The sequence below is a fragment of the Sceloporus undulatus genome, chromosome 9, assembly GCF_019175285.1.
Source record: "Sceloporus undulatus isolate JIND9_A2432 ecotype Alabama chromosome 9, SceUnd_v1.1, whole genome shotgun sequence".
NCBI lineage: Eukaryota > Metazoa > Chordata > Lepidosauria > Squamata > Phrynosomatidae > Sceloporus > Sceloporus undulatus.
In genome coordinates, this window is record NC_056530.1 from 21,228,222 (window position 1) to 21,244,907 (window position 16,686).

The 16,686-nt window shown below is 45.4% G+C and overlaps 1 protein-coding gene across 4 annotated transcripts in view; it reads right to left on the reverse strand.

The window, feature by feature from the left end:
* RASGRP4 (RAS guanyl releasing protein 4) overlaps positions 1–16,686 on the reverse strand; it is a 19,459-nt gene continuing 2,773 nt past the window's right edge. For 3 of the 4 annotated variants that reach the window (XM_042439048.1, XM_042439047.1, XM_042439049.1), the window contains exons 2-17: positions 15,017–15,219; positions 14,040–14,145; positions 12,978–13,040; positions 12,100–12,231; positions 11,374–11,524; positions 10,497–10,670; positions 9,271–9,387; positions 8,283–8,558; positions 5,972–6,052; positions 5,783–5,887; positions 3,698–3,807; positions 3,230–3,374; positions 2,539–2,575; positions 1,607–1,747; positions 946–1,169; positions 1–267 (exon numbers count right to left, since the gene is read on the reverse strand). In XM_042439048.1, coding sequence (XP_042294982.1) covers positions 100–267; positions 946–1,169; positions 1,607–1,747; positions 2,539–2,575; positions 3,230–3,374; positions 3,698–3,807; positions 5,783–5,887; positions 5,972–6,052; positions 8,283–8,558; positions 9,271–9,387; positions 10,497–10,670; positions 11,374–11,524; positions 12,100–12,231; positions 12,978–13,040; positions 14,040–14,145; positions 15,017–15,194 — 2,208 coding nt within the window. In that variant the 5' untranslated portion in view covers positions 15,195–15,219 and the 3' untranslated portion in view covers positions 1–99. Of the gene's footprint in view, positions 268–945; positions 1,170–1,606; positions 1,748–2,538; positions 2,576–3,229; positions 3,375–3,697; positions 3,808–5,782; positions 5,888–5,971; positions 6,053–8,282; positions 8,559–9,270; positions 9,388–10,496; positions 10,671–11,373; positions 11,525–12,099; positions 12,232–12,977; positions 13,041–14,039; positions 14,146–15,016; positions 15,220–16,100; positions 16,186–16,686 lie in introns of those variants that run through there. The other variant, XM_042439046.1, reaches the window with a different exon arrangement.

Here is a 16,686-nt window from a genome sequence, read left to right on the forward strand (position 1 = left end):
TTCCAGTTCATAAATAGTCTATTTTATTCACACCCTCAAAGTCTTCCACATTGCAAGCCAAGATCCCTTCTCTCCCAAAGCTCCCATCTCTCTCCTTGTTCAGTTAGGCTTGGAAGGGCTGTAGTTGTTGCAAGCAGTCCATGCCTTCCAGCAGTAGAGGGAAGGAAGATTGGTTGCATCCTCCTTCAGCAGTCGGCTGTTCTCTGTTTCCAGTTGCAAGTTGCGGGTCTGGAGGCGTTGGTTGGCCAGCATGAGTTTGTCCCTTTCCTGCAAGACAGCATCCCACAAGTTGCTTAGTGAGCAGTGTCTGTTCCACCCCTCACCTCAGCAACATGTTAACATATGACCCAAGAGCTTTGCAGGGACCTGAGCACTCAGAACGTTTCCCAACGTTGCAAATGCTGGTAGCTCACCAGCCTCTCAGGAACCTGGTTCTGTGTTGCAGAAGACGACTGTTGTGACCTGCTCTTCAGGGATATTGGAAACAGAGGAGCTGAGTATACCCACTGCCTACAAAAGCTAAAAGCAACAGAACCCTAAGGATACTCATGATACCTTGATTCTCATGTCCTTTATAGAATAAGCCATTGGTTGGTTGGCACCATCATGAAGGTCATAGTGTCGACCGTCCAGCCACCCATGAAAGGGAAGTTTGGTAGCCACCACTGAAAAGGCTCTCTCCAGTGTCCTCACCCAATGGGTAGCGGTTGAGGTTATTTAGCAGGCAAGGTTTATTTTGGGGGGGGGGGCATATTCTGTAAAGGCTGTCCCTGGTCTGAAGAGCTGAATTTTTCCAATACAGTACCTTGATTTTCCCAGTTACAAAAACAACCTGGGAGATAAAAATGCTAGGCTTCATGCCTCAGGTGATTCTACTTCAGTTCTAATAACCCTTCTTTTCTTCCCAGAGATGAATCCATAGAAAACTTCAATAAATACTCTCACCCTTTCCAACTCCTTCAGCTTTTCCAGTAGCTGCCGTTGACTCCTCCTGCGGCCACCTGGCCCCGTAGGTGACTCCTCTTGCCTTTCAGCAGCAGGGCTAGTAGCCTCTGTTTGGGTGCTGGCGTGTTTCATCCTTTGGCTGCCTGTGATGGATGGTGGCATGACAAGGGGGCTCCTGCCTTGCTCCCGTCGTGGTGGGAAGAGGAAAGCTTCTTCCTCTGAACCTGTAGTGGAGAGAACAGGCATAGTTAGGAACACTGACTTGGAATAGTTTTTATTGTCTTCTGTGGAGGCCCCATTTCAAAACCAGTAAGAAGTTGTGTTCTTCCTTGAAATACAGGTGGAACTGACCACCTGAATGAGCTCGGCTTTTTGTTCAGAGCAGAGCTGACCATTTACCTCCACAGAAGGCAACCATACTGTTGTCATTAAGGGTGATACAGCAAGAATCAACCACAGCTGCACAGAGTGTGCAGAGTTTTAAAAAATGTCCCAACAAATGAGTCAAATTATATACGCGCAGTTTTGCAGGCAGTACTTTTGCCCTGAGATTCCTCCCACCCCCACCCCTTCTCTTGAAGGCTGGAGAAGAGAGCCTAAGATTTGGGGAGCCTATTCCCAGCCTACACAGAATGTCCCTAATTTATCCCAGTGAACTTACCAGAGCTAGGGTGAGGAGTCGTGACGGCGGCTGGCGTGGCAATCCGTGGCGTGGTGCTGTCGGAGGTGCAGGAATGGAGGCGCCGCTGGCATTCTACTTCTACCTGGTCTTTGCAGTGTTTGTGACAGGTCATGCCACAGTCTACAGGTGAAAGTGAGAAAGGGGGGATTGTGCCACAAGATGTGAAGGTTCATGCCCCCCCTCCCTGTTGTTCTGTTTGAAGCTAGGAGTCCAAGTGATGGGTCCACAATTAGTGTATTTAAAGCAGAGGTGGGCAAATGTGGCTACCTGCACTCCATGGAGACCCAAACTGAAGTCTCCCAAAGCGCCAAGTCATCCCCCCAATTAATTTCATGCAATTTTTCATCTAAAATGCCGCCAACCCACCACAAAACCTTAAAATCTTTTTTTTAAAAGTTCAAAACTTGCCAAATTGAACCCCAAAATGACATGAACTCACTTCTGGTTGCATTAGGCCCACTAGGGTTGATCCCTGTTCCTTTTGCAGTTGACCACTCTTGACTTAAAATCAATAGACAATATCCAGAAGATCAAGGGAGTATTTCTAAGTGCAAAAGGGTTTATTCTTCCTCCCTATTCAAGAAGATGCCCCAAATGACTTGCATAAGGTCATACAGTAGGTCCCCTGGTATCCAGTGGGGTTTGGTTCCAGGACCACCCACGAATTCCAAAATCCATAGATGCTCAAGTCCCTTTAAGTACAATGGTATTCTTTATATAAAACTGCAAAATCAAGATATCTATATATTTTGTGGGAATGTTTTCAAGCCGTGGATGTTTGAATCCATGGATACAAAGAGCCAACTATATTATTGTATATATACTGTAGGCTTAGCAGCAAGTAGATTTATTTGGAGGGATCAGATTCCTGTCTGCCTTTTTCTTTAGTTTCTAGTAGAGGGTATGCTTACCCCGACATCGGTATCCCTGTTTGGAGACTCCCCAGAGCTAGAACAGAGGCATAGAGAAGGAGAAAAATCCAGAGTTAATTGCAGTAGATCTTCCCAATGGTCACCTTCAGTGATTTTTAAGCCAGCAGAAGAGTAGGGATACTGGTTGAACTCATAGCTGAAAATGCAGCTTTACAGCCAATCCCAAAAATTGTATTCGAACAGCCCATAGAATTTTAAGAGATGCTTCTGGCCGTGAAAAACAGCATTTGTTTTTCAAGGTTCTGGTCTTGGAAGTTAAGTGGGGTCAGTCCTGGTTAATACTTGGACAGGAGACAAATAAGGAACATCAGATAAGAAAGGCTGTATTTCAGAAGAAGGCAATGGCAAGTCACCTGTTTCTTGCTTATGAAATTCATGGAGTCGCCATAAGTCAATAGGCAATTTGAAGGCACATACACACACAAAGGCAGCACTGATCGTAGTTCTAAATGAAAGGAGAGAGTCTACCTGTAAAACTCTCCTCTTCAGTTCCCTTTATCCCTTATTTAGCTTCTGCTGGTTGCTGCTGTTGCCACTACACATCACAGTCTACCTTCTTTACTCTACTATTGTGAGCAGGATTTTCTATGACGGCATCAATGACCACTGCTTTTGCAGTGCAGTTGATGGAATGTGGGAATTGATGGTGATGGTGAATTTGTAAACTTACAAAACCATTACAACTGTCACAGAAGGTGGGTTTCTTGAAGGTGGCTTCATGGAAGTCATGCAGGTAGCCAAGACCCAGTTTGGAGACGATGGCACAGGCCCGCATGAAGTACTCTGTCAGCTCTTCTCGGCTCCAGGGTCCGTCGCTGGGGTGAAAAAAGGAGATAAATGCATAATACAGTGATGTTTAAGCTTGACTTATTTGGGTCTCTCTTTTTTGGCTAGAAAAAGATCTGTCTGGTGATTCTGGAGGTGTCAATGGCCACACAAAGATCCTAAGGGGTACATGCAGCCCCAGGGCTAAACTTCACCCACTCCTTCTCTAAATAAAGGTCTCGCATGAATGACTCAGAGGTTCCACCCCACAAAAAGGAGCTCTCAATCTGGCCTGTTTCACTAAATAAAATAAGGACTTCTGGTGCCCAGCCTTAGGATAACTCAAGTTTCTTTCCGCAGTCCAAATTCTTACCGGTCTCTTTCAAATCCATAGAAGGAGAAGGGGAAACTGGTGGAGATGGTTTCAAAATCCTCTTGAGAGATGCAGCCACGTTGTTCAGGGTCATAATTCTTGAACACAGTCTGGTGGGGAAAGAGGAGAAAAGAAGCTCACTGGGGAATGAGCAGGGAGCATGCCTGGGCAAAAGGCCTATATATCAAGAATGTCTTACACTACTCTATCATTCTACCTTTTCAGCTGTTTTTAAAATGCCCCAGTTTCTCTCTCCTCTTCCCACTTTCCCTCAGCTTATTTCAGTTGCTACAAACTGAATTCAAAACACAAAAGTTGTTTGCACTCAGTTAACTCTGTGTGGGAAGAGAACAAGAAGATGCACAATTTTGCCCTTCCCAAAAGGCTCAGGAAAAGGCAAACTGCTGCAGCCTCTCCTATCTTGTCTGTTCTTCCATATTCATTTTTGTCATGCTGACTACATTCTGGCGTTGCTTGGCCAAATAGGTTCTGCTTTTCATCTGTGAAATGATGCTGTAAAGCCCAGTACATTCTTAAAAGTAAATTGGGCCCTCAAGACTTCAATAAAAAGCCATTTGCAATTCTCCTTTGTTGTGAGCAGAGAGGCATGTTTCACTGCATATCCTTGTTCTCATCTGTGAAAGCTATGAAGGGTATGTGGTATCCTTTTCCGCCGCTGCCTCCCCCCCCCCCTTTCGCATGCAGGGTCTGTCTCTGCAGCAAATGTTATTTCTGGAAAAGGAAGTGGTTGAAGTGGCCGGATTTGAGCCTCTGCCTTCACAGAAAGAGGTGTGTTATGTGGAAGGGGAGGAGAAAAGCGGGAAAAGGCACCGTTGAGGGGGCCCTACTCTTTTTGCCAGGTTCAAAAGAGCATGAAAAAACATGATACGGAATCACAACGCTATCTACACATGACAACGGTACCATACTGTGGGTGTGAGTAGACTGTGTGGCTTGTCATAACCCTGGGTGGTGACCACAGGGCAGTGAAAATAACACTTGCTGAGGATCACTGCCTAAGAAATAAGCCAAGGTGTTGCGTGACGATGCACCACAAAAGACACGTGGGGAACCCCCTGCACCCTGGGAGTAAGAGTGATGCACACCAACATTTCACAGGTGAAAACCATGATACACGGCCAGTGTGTGGTCAAGATGGCAAAAGTTACTCAGCTTCTTCCATCCCTCTCAGGTGTTGTAGTGGCAGGACTCATGCTCTATTCTGGAAGGAATAATCTCATTTCCCCTTGATGTGGGAACGGGCTTTTTTTTGCTTCCCAGACAAGGAACTATGTTTGCGTGTGAGCGGGCATTTCTTTGAATGACAAGCTATGAGCAACTGCAGTTGGTACAAATCGTATAGAGCAGAGATTCCCAAACTTTGGTTCTCCGCATGTTTTTGACTTCAGCTCCCAGAATCCCAGATGGTTGACCAAGACGGTCAAGGCTTCTGGGAGCTGAAGACCAAAATACCTGGAGGATCAGAGTTTGGAAATCCTAAAGCTTAATCACATCATGAGGGTCTGTTCCTTGCTCTCAGATTTTGGACCAGAAACATCAGAACCATGGATGGTCCTGAACTGGCAACCCTAAAGACAACCCATGGTGAGGAATGCTGAGAGGTGAAGTCCAACAATATCTAGATATCCATCCAAAAGGCAACGAACATTGTAGACTGTTTTAACAAGCAATGGCTTAGTGGTTAAGACACCAGTTCTGATGAGCTGAAGATCGGAAGGTTAGCAGTTCAAGGCTCATGTGCCGAATGATGGGGTGAGCTCCTGTCACTAGTCCCAGCTTCTGCCAACCTAGCAGTTCAAAAGCATGCAAATGCAAGGAGATAGATAGGTACCACTTCAGTGGGAAGGTAACAGACTTCGGTGGAGTCATGCTGGCTACATGGCCACTGGATTCATCTTTGGACAACACTGGCTCTTTGGATTAGTAATGGTGATGAGCACCGCACCCTACAGTTGGTTACGACTAGACATTCATGTCAAGGGACTACCTTTGCCTAAGAGGACAGAGCTGGTAAAACCTGGGTGCCTTCCCCGACATTTTCCACCTAGCTTGGTCCATTCATACCTCAACCATTTCTTGGACATGCCTCTTGATAGTGACCCGGTCAGGTTTGGGGGCTACTCCAGGTGCCCACTCCAGCACCACGGGCGTTTTGAACTGGGAAGGTGGCTGTGAAGGAAGAAGGCGGCAATTTTAAGAGATGTAAAACCTTCAGACTGACTTTTCCTCGTATGGCGTCACTCAGTCTCTTACCAGTGTCTTTGGGCATCGGGGTTCCCGGGCGTAGGAGAGCGTGTACATCTCCTCGTCTGTGTAATAGAGGTCTAGGGAGAGCTAAGAGACAGAATAAAGTTACAGCGGAAAGAACGACATTCAGGTCTTTAGTTTAATCTGATGCATTTATATATTGCCTCCCATCCCATCAGAGGACTAGATTATCAAATACCAAAGTCAAAATTTGTTCTTCTGAACAAATCTTCCCAAGGAAACCCTGTGAGAGGTTCGCCATAAGTCAGAAAGGGCTTGAAGGCACACAACACACACAGTTGTGGGGCTGCTTGGCCCTTTAACAGTGGCACTCGCTAGGCAAAGCGCACAAAATGTTGCGCAAGCGGAGGCATTAAGGGAAGGAAGGGAAACCCCTCTTGAGGGTGGTTAGGGCATGCAGAGTCTTTCTGTCATGGTTACCAGGCCTATGCAAAGTTTATGGTTCAGTTTCCTGGTAGTAGTAGTAATAGCAAAGGTTGCTAAGCAACCCCAAAGTTGTGGTAACTGAGTCACACAAGAAGCGACGGCTAGGCCAGGCAGGACAACACAGGCCCTCTGCAAGTGAGGCGGTTGCTTCACAACATGGCTGTTTGTGGCTCTGTCCCCCTCCTTCTCCACACACATTAGCTGGGGTTGCTGACCCTCACACACCCGCAACACACTTCATGTCACAAACAGTTCCAGAATGAGGCAATTTCCTAGTATTATTCGGCCCTCTCTCTTTGTAGTTCTATTAAGCCATGCTTTAGCAGTAGGCTGTCGTGGCCTAGTTTAGGGGAGAGAATATACAACCCTGTGTGGCCAGGGTGACCAGGCGTCCTCCTTTTCCATGACATGTCCTACATTCCAACCTTCTGCCCATATCTATACGTGACTAGGAGTATGGAGACCAGGGTTCGAATCCCCCGTCAGCATTGAAACACACTGGGTCAGCAAGTCACATTCTCTCAGCCTCAAAGGATAGCAATGGCAAACCCAGGTTGACCAGACATCCCCCTTTTCCAGGACGTGTCCTACATTTATTTCAACCTTCTGCCCATAGCTATACATGACTAGGACTCTGGAGGTCAGGGTTCGAATCCCCCCTCAGCCATTGAAACACACTGGGTCAGCTTGGGCAAGTCATTTTCTCTCAGCCTCAAAGGATGGCAATGGCAAACCCAGGGCGGCCAGATGCCCTCCTTTTCCAGGACATGTCCTACATTCCAAACTTCTGCCCAGGAGGAATTTAAAAACATCCTCCATGTTGAGCATGACTTTGAAGCATGAATTGACATTTATATGAGTGTTTTAAGCTTTTGTTCTATGAATGTCCTACATTTTATGGCGCCTTGTCCTCCTTAGGACATCTCCTCACCCTGTGTGGGGCCCTTGGACCCAAAACAAGGGGGAAATTAGGCAAAAATCACACAATATCCACTGATATCACACACTATCCTCTGCATGGTGCCTTTCCTAGGCTATTTCAAAGGGCACTAAAGTGGCCAAAAGAATAGCCCTCAGAAGAATTGTAACACAACAGGAGCCATTTCACACTACAAAATTTTAGCACTGCGACTGCCGCGGCTGCATCCTATGGAAGCCTGGGATTTGTAAATTATCTGTAAATTATTTACAATTGCTATTATTTTGGTCCAGTTACTTTGACACATTGTACCCCCTTGGCTACAACTGTTTCTTTGCTTCCAGGAAATTCGCCAATTTTGGGGAACCCCAAACTACAGTTCTTTGACAAAGCAATCTAAATACCTCACAAAAACTACAAATCCCAGGTTTCCATAGGATTCAGCCACAGCAGCTTAAATGGAACCAAAAGCCAGTGTGGCACAGTGGTTTGAGCATTGGACTAGGACTCTGGAGGCCAGGGTTCGATTTCCAGCTCAGCCATGAAACCCACTGGGGGACCTTGGGCAAGTCACACTTTCTCAGCCTCAAAGGACGGCCATGGCAAACACACTCAGAAGAAACCTGCCAAGAAAACCCATGATAAGTTCACCTTAGGGCAGCCACAAGTCGCAAATGACTTGAAGGCACATGACAACAAGAAGTGTGCTAATTGTGTAGTGCGAAAGGACCACAAATTGTCACTGCTGAAAACATAACAGTGAAGCCTGCTGAGGATCTGGCAGCAAAATTGGCTCACTGAGCCCCCTGGTCTTTGCCCAGCCTTATCCCAGTTGCTACATCCACATCTCTGGGCATTTCACACATGCATATCTTCCCCATAGAGCGTACATAGATGCCTGACCCCACCCTTATGGTCTCTTCTTTTTCTCCATCAAGGAACTTCTCTCACAGTGAGCAGGTGGATGAGATCCTTGTCGGCTTGGAATGGCGGGTGGGCCTGCTGAAGCATCCGGAGCTCCCGGGCCGGCTCATAGAGGCTCTGCAACTTGCTCAAGTTGAGTCGCCCACCTTCCACGCGGTCCGGCATGGCCTCATGCAACATCACCAGGTCTTTGAGGTGGACGCCCACAATGGGGATCTTGAAGCCGTCGCAGTTGGCATACGCCCGTCGGTACGCTCCGTAATTTCCACTCGAGGAAAGCAACTCCGTCATTTCGGACAGCACCTGTGCAAGGAAGGAAGCAGGAATATGGAGAATGAAGTGAGATCCATGGATCCCGCCATACCAACCATAACCTTCTCATAGAGGAGGTTATGCTTGGTACAGAGGGATGCATGGATCCCATCTCATTCCCCAAATATAGGGTTACCAGGTCTCAGGGCCTGGACCTTGTTCTCCACTCCTCAGGGCAAGAATGCTTTCTTGAAAAGTAAATACACTTGTCCCTCCACATTTGCAACTTTGACTTTTGTGGATCTGAGTATTCATGGATTTCATTAATATGTTATCTCTAGGAATATCTAGGTCCTCCAGCGCAACTCTATGGTCAACTTTAACCAAAAGTTGCACTGAAGGACCTAGAGATTCCTAGAGAGAACACTCTACTAGGCATTTGTAGCTACTCAGCACAATTCTCTGGTCAATGTCTGGCAGATGTTGACCACAGAGTTGCACTGGAGGACCTAGAGATTCCTAGAGAGCTGTTCTCTCATTTAAAAACATAGCATTTTTGTTATTTGCGGTCTTTCCATATTGATGGAGGTCCTGTGCCCCTATCCCCAGCGTATGTGGAGGGACAAGTATAAAGGATGAATCTCCCTTATCTGAAATGCTTGGGGATTAGAAGTGTACATCGAACCACCAGAAAGCAAAGGTGTCACTATTTCAATCACCCATGAAAAGAGTTTTGGATTTTGGAATATTGCCAGTCCCCTACCTTTGTAACCTCGGAGGGGAGCAGCGCATGCGTGTCTTTGAGGCGAGCTATGGCGCTGTGGCAGAGCCCCCCCACAATTGCCATCAGGGTGCTGAAGTTCTGCAATTGTCTTAATTTCTGCAATGCAATGAGGAAAAGAACTCAAAAATAGGTGAAATAGAAGAGGAGCAAGATGTTTGTAGAGATACTAAGATGAAAGATTTTCTCATATAATGTAGAAGTTGACATCTAAAAAAACTAGCCAGTGCCTATTACACTAAAGCCCCCTCCCCTAATCCTCCAACCTACTCATTATGTGGACTAAGGGATTCTTAAAATCATAATAAAAAAATAAAAACAACAACAACAATTTATCAATCTTTGGACCAAAACAACATATGCTTCTGGGGACCAAGTGATTCTGGCTTGAGGAAACATCATGGTGAATTCTGACCTCTTTCTTCCTCACAGAATAGTAGGATTGGAAGAGGTTCTGGATAAAATCTAGTCTAACCCTCTGCTCAGTGCATGCGCTGCAACACAGAATGTAGCTACAGCATCTCTGATAGATGACTTCTGAGCATTTGCCTAAATAAATAATAAACAAATATAATTTTAATGTTCACCTACTGATTCCTGCCCTGTCTGGAGCACTAGAAAACATGCCTGCATGGATGGTAGCCTTAGTAATATTTAGAGTGCTATAATTTCTCTTCTTTAGGTTCAGCGTACCCAACCCATATTCTCCAACAGTCCCAATCTGGCAGAGATAGTACTGATTAATTCTCTGTCATTCTGCTTTTTCAGATGCTTTTCAAATGTCCTGGTTTCTCTCTCCTCCTCCCATTTCCCCCTTTGTCCTCAGCTTAGTTCAATTGCTACAACTTGAGTTTAAACTCCCCAAATAGTTTGCATTCAATTAACTTAGCCAGGAAAGAGGAGAGGAGGAGGCAGAATCTTGCCCTTCCCAGTAGGCTCAGGCAAAAGTAAAATGCTGCAATCTCTCCTAGCTTGTTTGTTCTTCCTCATTATTACCTTTGAGCATCTTGACCACACTCCAAAGTTGCTAAGCCACATATGTCCCTGTTTTCACCTGTGAAATGTTGGAGGGTATGCTAGTTTTTCTGCTGTCCCTCAAAGGACTTGATCACTTCTACCTTCCTCACCATTCTGGCTGACTCTGTTCCCATCTCCATCTCCCATTTTTCTCTTCCAGGAAACTTGTCTGCTGCAACTGATAACCTTACCTGAGTAACGCGGATGAACTTAATGAAGACTTCAGCTCTCTGTTGGGCCGTGGGCCTGTTGAGGATCATGACCTGCACCCATTGAGAGATGCTGTTGCACAGAGAGATTGCACGCTCCAGCGCCAGACTTCCACGCACAGACCCATGAAGTACGTAATTCCGGAAGTCCAGGTACTGCCCAACACAGAAGAATAATATAGTAAAAAAACCTGTCTTACTTTATCCAACTTTTCTAAACAAACTGTTTCCACAAACCTCTTGTTTGCCCCAGCATCCCAAACCTTGATGAATGACCCAGATAGTGTTAGCAGAGTTGAAAGTGGAGAAGGCTCTTGTATCTTTAATGGTTGTGTAACAAAGGGAATTCTAGCAGGTGTCACACAACCAGGTAACAAGCAACTTGTGTTTATATTCCTTTCTATACAACCTTTAAGAAACCCTCTCCAGTTTTCACTCTGGCCACCCTAGATCCACTAAACCAGGGTGGGCAATTTTGGGAGCTTAAAGGGGCTGCCTTGTGGAGGGCTGCACCCCACCACAAATCTCTCACCAAAAATATAAAAATTTGCCCCCAAATAGCACCAAACACACCTTGAAGGGCATAGGGGACATGTCATCATCTTTATGGGGCCATTCTAGGACCAGAAGAGGCCTTTTTTAACAACAGAAGTCATAGAATCATAGAGTTGGAAGAGACCACAATGGCCATCCAGTCCAACCCTCTGCCATGCAGGAACTCACAATCAAAGCGACCAGAAATGATATTGGTCCATAGTCCAACATATCTGGTTCCTTTCAGGTTTTATGTCCATACATCTGCCCCACTTCTAATCTCTTGCACACATATACAGACCCTGGAGGGTTGGGCGGTCCCTACCGAGAGGCGGCAGAAGGCCTTGAACTCCAGGTAGCTGAGGTGGATGGCTAACTCGCCTGCGTCCAGGTGATCAAAAAGCAGCGAGACTTTCCGCTTCTTGCCGCAACTGGAGCTCTGACAACTGATGGAATGGCTTGAGGAATGGGTCACACTAGAGAAGGAAGCAAGGTCAGAAGTCTAGGTTACGGGCTGAATTCAAAAATCCCCTCCCCTCCCTGCCCCAAGACAATGTATTTCACTGTCAAACAGTTATAACTTTCAATAAGTTCTTCCTAACATTTAGATGAGATCTCTTTTCTTGTATATTTTAAATCCTTTGCTTTCATGACAATGTTTAGGAAAAGTAATTTGTCCTTCTCCTGCAAGTACCTGCTGGTAGGAAAAACTAATACCTTGCTTGCCTATGTTGCCTCCCCATCACTTTAAAAACAGTTCTGCAAAAGCTTCAGTTGGGTGCTTCCTCCTCCTCCCACACCTCATTTTACGTTGTAGTTGGAACTTGGTTATTGGTAGAGGAGAGGAACTGCAATTCCCAGAATCTTGCAACTAGCAACCAGTTGGAGGAGGTAATTAAAAAAAAATGCTCACAATTGTCTAGAACATGGCCACATAGCCCGAAAACCCCACAAAAAACTATGGATGCCGGCCATGAAAGCCTTCAACTCCACAATGCTCACAATGTTCACAAGGTCGGCAATTTGTGAGCCAAAGAGAAATCAGACTCACATGCTGGATGTGTCAAGCAGATGGCAGCACTCCTTCTGGCCTTCCTTCCTCACCACTTCCAAAATCTCAGCAATAGCCTCCTCCAAATGCCGATCCAGGTGGAAGGCTTCGGGATAAGTGATGAGCCAATACCTAAAGCCAGAGGCAGAAGTATGAGCTCCAGGCCCATTTTCTCTCTCCTCTTCCCACTTCCCCGCTTTGCCTTCAGTTTAACTGCTTTAAACTGAGATTAAAGTGCAAAAGTAGTATGTACTCAGCACTGTGTAGGGAAAGGACAGGAAGAGGCATAGTCTTGCCCTTCCCAGTAGCCTCAGGCAAGAACAAACTGCTGCTGCCTCTTCGTAGTTAAAGTTGTCTTTCTTATTAAAAACTTATGCTATCTTGAACACACTATGGAGTTTATCACACAGGAGAGAAGCACCTGCATCCCATGAATAAATGGGTATTAAATCTGTGAATATCCTGCAAGAGCAGGATTGTTTTTAGATGATATCACACGAACTCGCCATTATCCCAGCATTAACTCGTGAACAAAGCGGCCAAATCATGCCGCTTTTTATTTTCAGGATTCTCCAACAGAAAGATAGCAAAGAGAGAACTAGCCTAGCCTCCTTGGGAAGGGAGTTCTTGAGCGTAGGAGCAGCCAGCAAGAAGGCCTTCTATGTTGCCACCAAACATGGCTGTGAAAGTGGTTGGATTGAGAGAAGGACCCCTTTTTACACCAACAATGCATCCTTTTCAGAATGGAGAACGAACAATTTGGGGGCAGATGGAGGTGGGAGTAAAACAACAACAACACCCAACCTGCAGACCCAGTACTTCACTTTGCCCATCCCAAGATAGAAGGAAAAAAAGAATTATGGGGAAAGAATTCAGACCGGATGAAGTGGCAGATCCTCAGCTGGCGCTCCTGCATCTTCTCCTTGGTTGCTTCTTGGTATGTAACATGTCGAGTTAAGACTTCATCCCTCTCAAACTACTGAGCAAAGCAAATGACCCACAAATCCGCTGCAATCTACTCTCCTATTTTCCTTCCAAAGTTGCTAGTAAATGAACTGTAAGGCTGAACGTGGGAATCATGTAGTCCTCCAAATATTTTTGGGCTGCATCTTCCAGCATTTCTCACTATTGGCTATGCTGACTAGGGCTGCTGGGACTCACAGCCCAAAAACACTTGGAGGGCTATATGGTCCATTCCATTCCAATTGAGCATTGGTATTTGGTCTGCTCCAACTGAGCATTGGTATTCAGAGGTGCACACTGAAGCTCTATGACAGTTCATCCAGTTACAGATCCCAAGGTTTTATAGGATGGAACAATTACTATCTAAAGTTGCATGGGAATTGTATAACAGTATATACTCATGGTTCCCATAGTGGGTTTCACACTGCACAGTTACAGTGCTTTGCTACAACATGGCTGTATCATTTGGGATCTTTTTAGAATTATCTGCCAGAGAGATCTTCTGCTGTAGTTCAGGGAAGAGAATTCTAAGTACCTCAACAAACTACAAATCCCAGGATTCTATGGGACAGTGCCATGACAGTTGAAGTGGTACCAAACTGGTGTAATTGTGCACTCTGGATACAACAGAGTGATTCTGTAAAGGCTACTGTAGTTCCACACTGGACCAAGAGACTTTTAATAGGGAATTGTTACCCTTTGCATAAAACTAAAACTCCCAGAGCCCATAGAGGCAAACCATGCTTATTAGAACAACTTTTTGAAACCAATATAGAATTTCAGTATAACATCACTTTGTGGGAGAAATGCTAGCCATCTTGAAGGATTTGGCAAGAATCTTGGTCGGATTAAGACCCAAAATTCAAATACTTTAACTTTGCCCAGAGATTATACATTGAGAATGCTATGATACTGCCATGATACGAATGGGGTGTTGTCCCCAAAGTGATCCAGAGTTACCCGTTCCAAAAGGATATAAAGTCAGGAGACGTCGTGCCAGCTCTGCAGATGGGACCACCCAACTGTGGACAGTTAATGTCATGTTTACCATGACGTCGCTGGTGCACAGGTTCCCCTCCAAATCTAGAGGAGAAGGAAAAGGGTTGAGCTGATTTTACTTATGAGCAAAAGGGAAGTAGAACTGGGCTTCAGAGTGGAAATGGAGAAGGGGTTCTGCTCTTCTGAAGGATACAGCCTACACCAGTGGGTTCAAATTACAAGAAAGGTGAGTCTGGTTAAACATTAGGAGGAATGTCCTGACAGTAAGAGCTGTTTGATGGAGGAGCAGACTGCCTTGGAAACTGGTGGACTCTCCTTTGTTGGACATTACAGTCAACCCTCACATTTGCAGTTTTGACTTTTGTGGATTAGATTATTTGATGACTATGCTCTTTGTGGGAATCTCTAGTTCCTCCAGCATAATTCTATGGTCAACATGTAGCAGAAATTGTGCTGGAGGACCTAGAGATTCCTAGAAAGAACACTTCTCCGGGCGTTAGTATGTCCTCCAGAGCAATTTTATGGTCACTTTCTGGCAAATGTTGACCACAGAGTTGCGTAAGAGGACCTAGAGTTTCCTAAAGAGGTGTTCCCTCTGATTAAAAAAAAATAGTGTTTTTTATTTGCCGTTTTTCCACTTTTATTTGCTGTTTTTCCACTTAGGGTCCTGTGCCCTTAACCTCAGCAAATGTAGAGGGCCCACTGTATTGTACCTCAGCTCCCATCACCTCAGTCTGATGAATTGGAGTACCTTAATATTTGGAAATCTCCCAGTTGCCCATCACTGTTTTAAGGGGAAAGTGGTACCCAAAAAGGCTTTCCCTGTTCCGTATCTGGATCATTCCCAGGTTGATTTGCAAATCAAGTCACGGCACCCAAAGGGGCAATATCCATGCAAAGGGCCCCGATCCCTTGGATCCTTCCCTCCCCTTGAAACTGGCCACAGGCAAGTTACCAAAAGAGCGAAGGCATTTCTCAATCAACTCCTCCAAAGTGCAGGAACGGTTCAGTTCTCCCAAGGCAAGAGAGGCTAAGGCCTGGTTGATTTCCCGGGGGTTAGGACAGGTCATGCGGCGCCTGCTCTTCCGCCGGTAGATCTTGCCGCTGCCGGGGATGGTGCCAGTATCGGTCATGCTGGGAGCTTCTGCCCGGGATTTCCTGCAAAAGAAGCAGCTTCTAAACTATCCAACATTTCACATATGAAGACTACTACATCCGGGTGCAGTCAAAAGGGTAGGGCCAGGCAACAAGAAGGCAAAAGTTATTAACAAAGAACAACAAACAGAACTATTTTAAGCAGAAAATCCCTGGGAAACGGTGATATTTGACACAACTGCAACAGCATTCTCTCTTCCCCTCCCTCCCTTGATTTATAGACAACCTTTTCCCAATATGGGACCCAAAGCTTTTAAAGTTTTTTCTTAGAAAAATACAAAACAAAGGAGCGACATGTCTAGCCTTGAAATGCCTGATAAACGTCAGATGCTGTGCATATATAGGTCCTGAAAGAGCACCACCACTCTTGCACAATAAGAACTATGAGTTGTAAGTAATGAGTATGAGAAAAATCAAAACAATCCCTGCTAAAAAGGAACATTGGATAGAGGACGCACCTCTCTACTCATAAACTATGTCACCAAACCTTAATTCACCCTGAAAATATTACACTCCACCTTGACCTGCAGTTTGATCATACATACCCTAGAACTGTCCCAGTTTAATGAATCCACAGTCATCCCACTTTTCCACCTGTTTTTAAAATGACCCAGTTTTTCTCTCCTCCTCCCATTTTCCCCCTTTGTCCTCATTTTACTTCAATGGCCACAAGTGGACACGTCTAAATTGCAAAAGTAGTTTGCATTCAATGAAGTCAGTTGGTGCAGGGGAGAAGAGAAGAGTAGAATTTAGCCCTTCCCTTTAGACTAAGGCAAAAGCAAACTGCTGCAGCCGAAAGCATGGACATGGTGGTCTCATCAAAGGGTAAATAAAAACTGGAGCATTTCCGCTGATGTTTTTCTTAACTTATAATCACACTCAACCATTGCAAAAAACACATGATTAAAAAGGACAGGCTCTGGGTCTTCTGCATTTCCCCATCTCAGCGTTCTCTTCCTCCACTCCTTGGGGTACATCTGAAAATAAACCACCCATCCAGCAGCGAGTGGTGTTTGGAAGCTCTGAGTTATAGCAAGGAACTTCCTTCCCCTTGCCCAACTTCCTCGCATGCACATAGATTGTGCAGTCACACACATGCATACAAACTCCTTCACAACTTATCAGCCCCTTTGCTTTGGCTGGAACTAGAGAGCTCTTAGAGACCCATAGCACACTGCATTGTTGCTATGGGATATAATGCTTTCTGTATGATGCCTGTATAACTTTCTGTGTGAAGTCACATTCAGTCAAAGGGAGGGGGAAATATTTTTAGATCTAGAGAGGAAAGAGTGAAATCTTGCACTTTCCAACAGGCGCAGGCAAAAGCAAACTACAGTACTGCAGCCTTTCCTAACATGTGTGTTCTTCCTCATTAATACCTTTTGCCATCTTGACCATATTCTGAAGTTGCCTGGCCATTCATGTCCTGGTTTTCGTCTCTGAAATGTTGGAGGGTATGGCTTCCTCTCC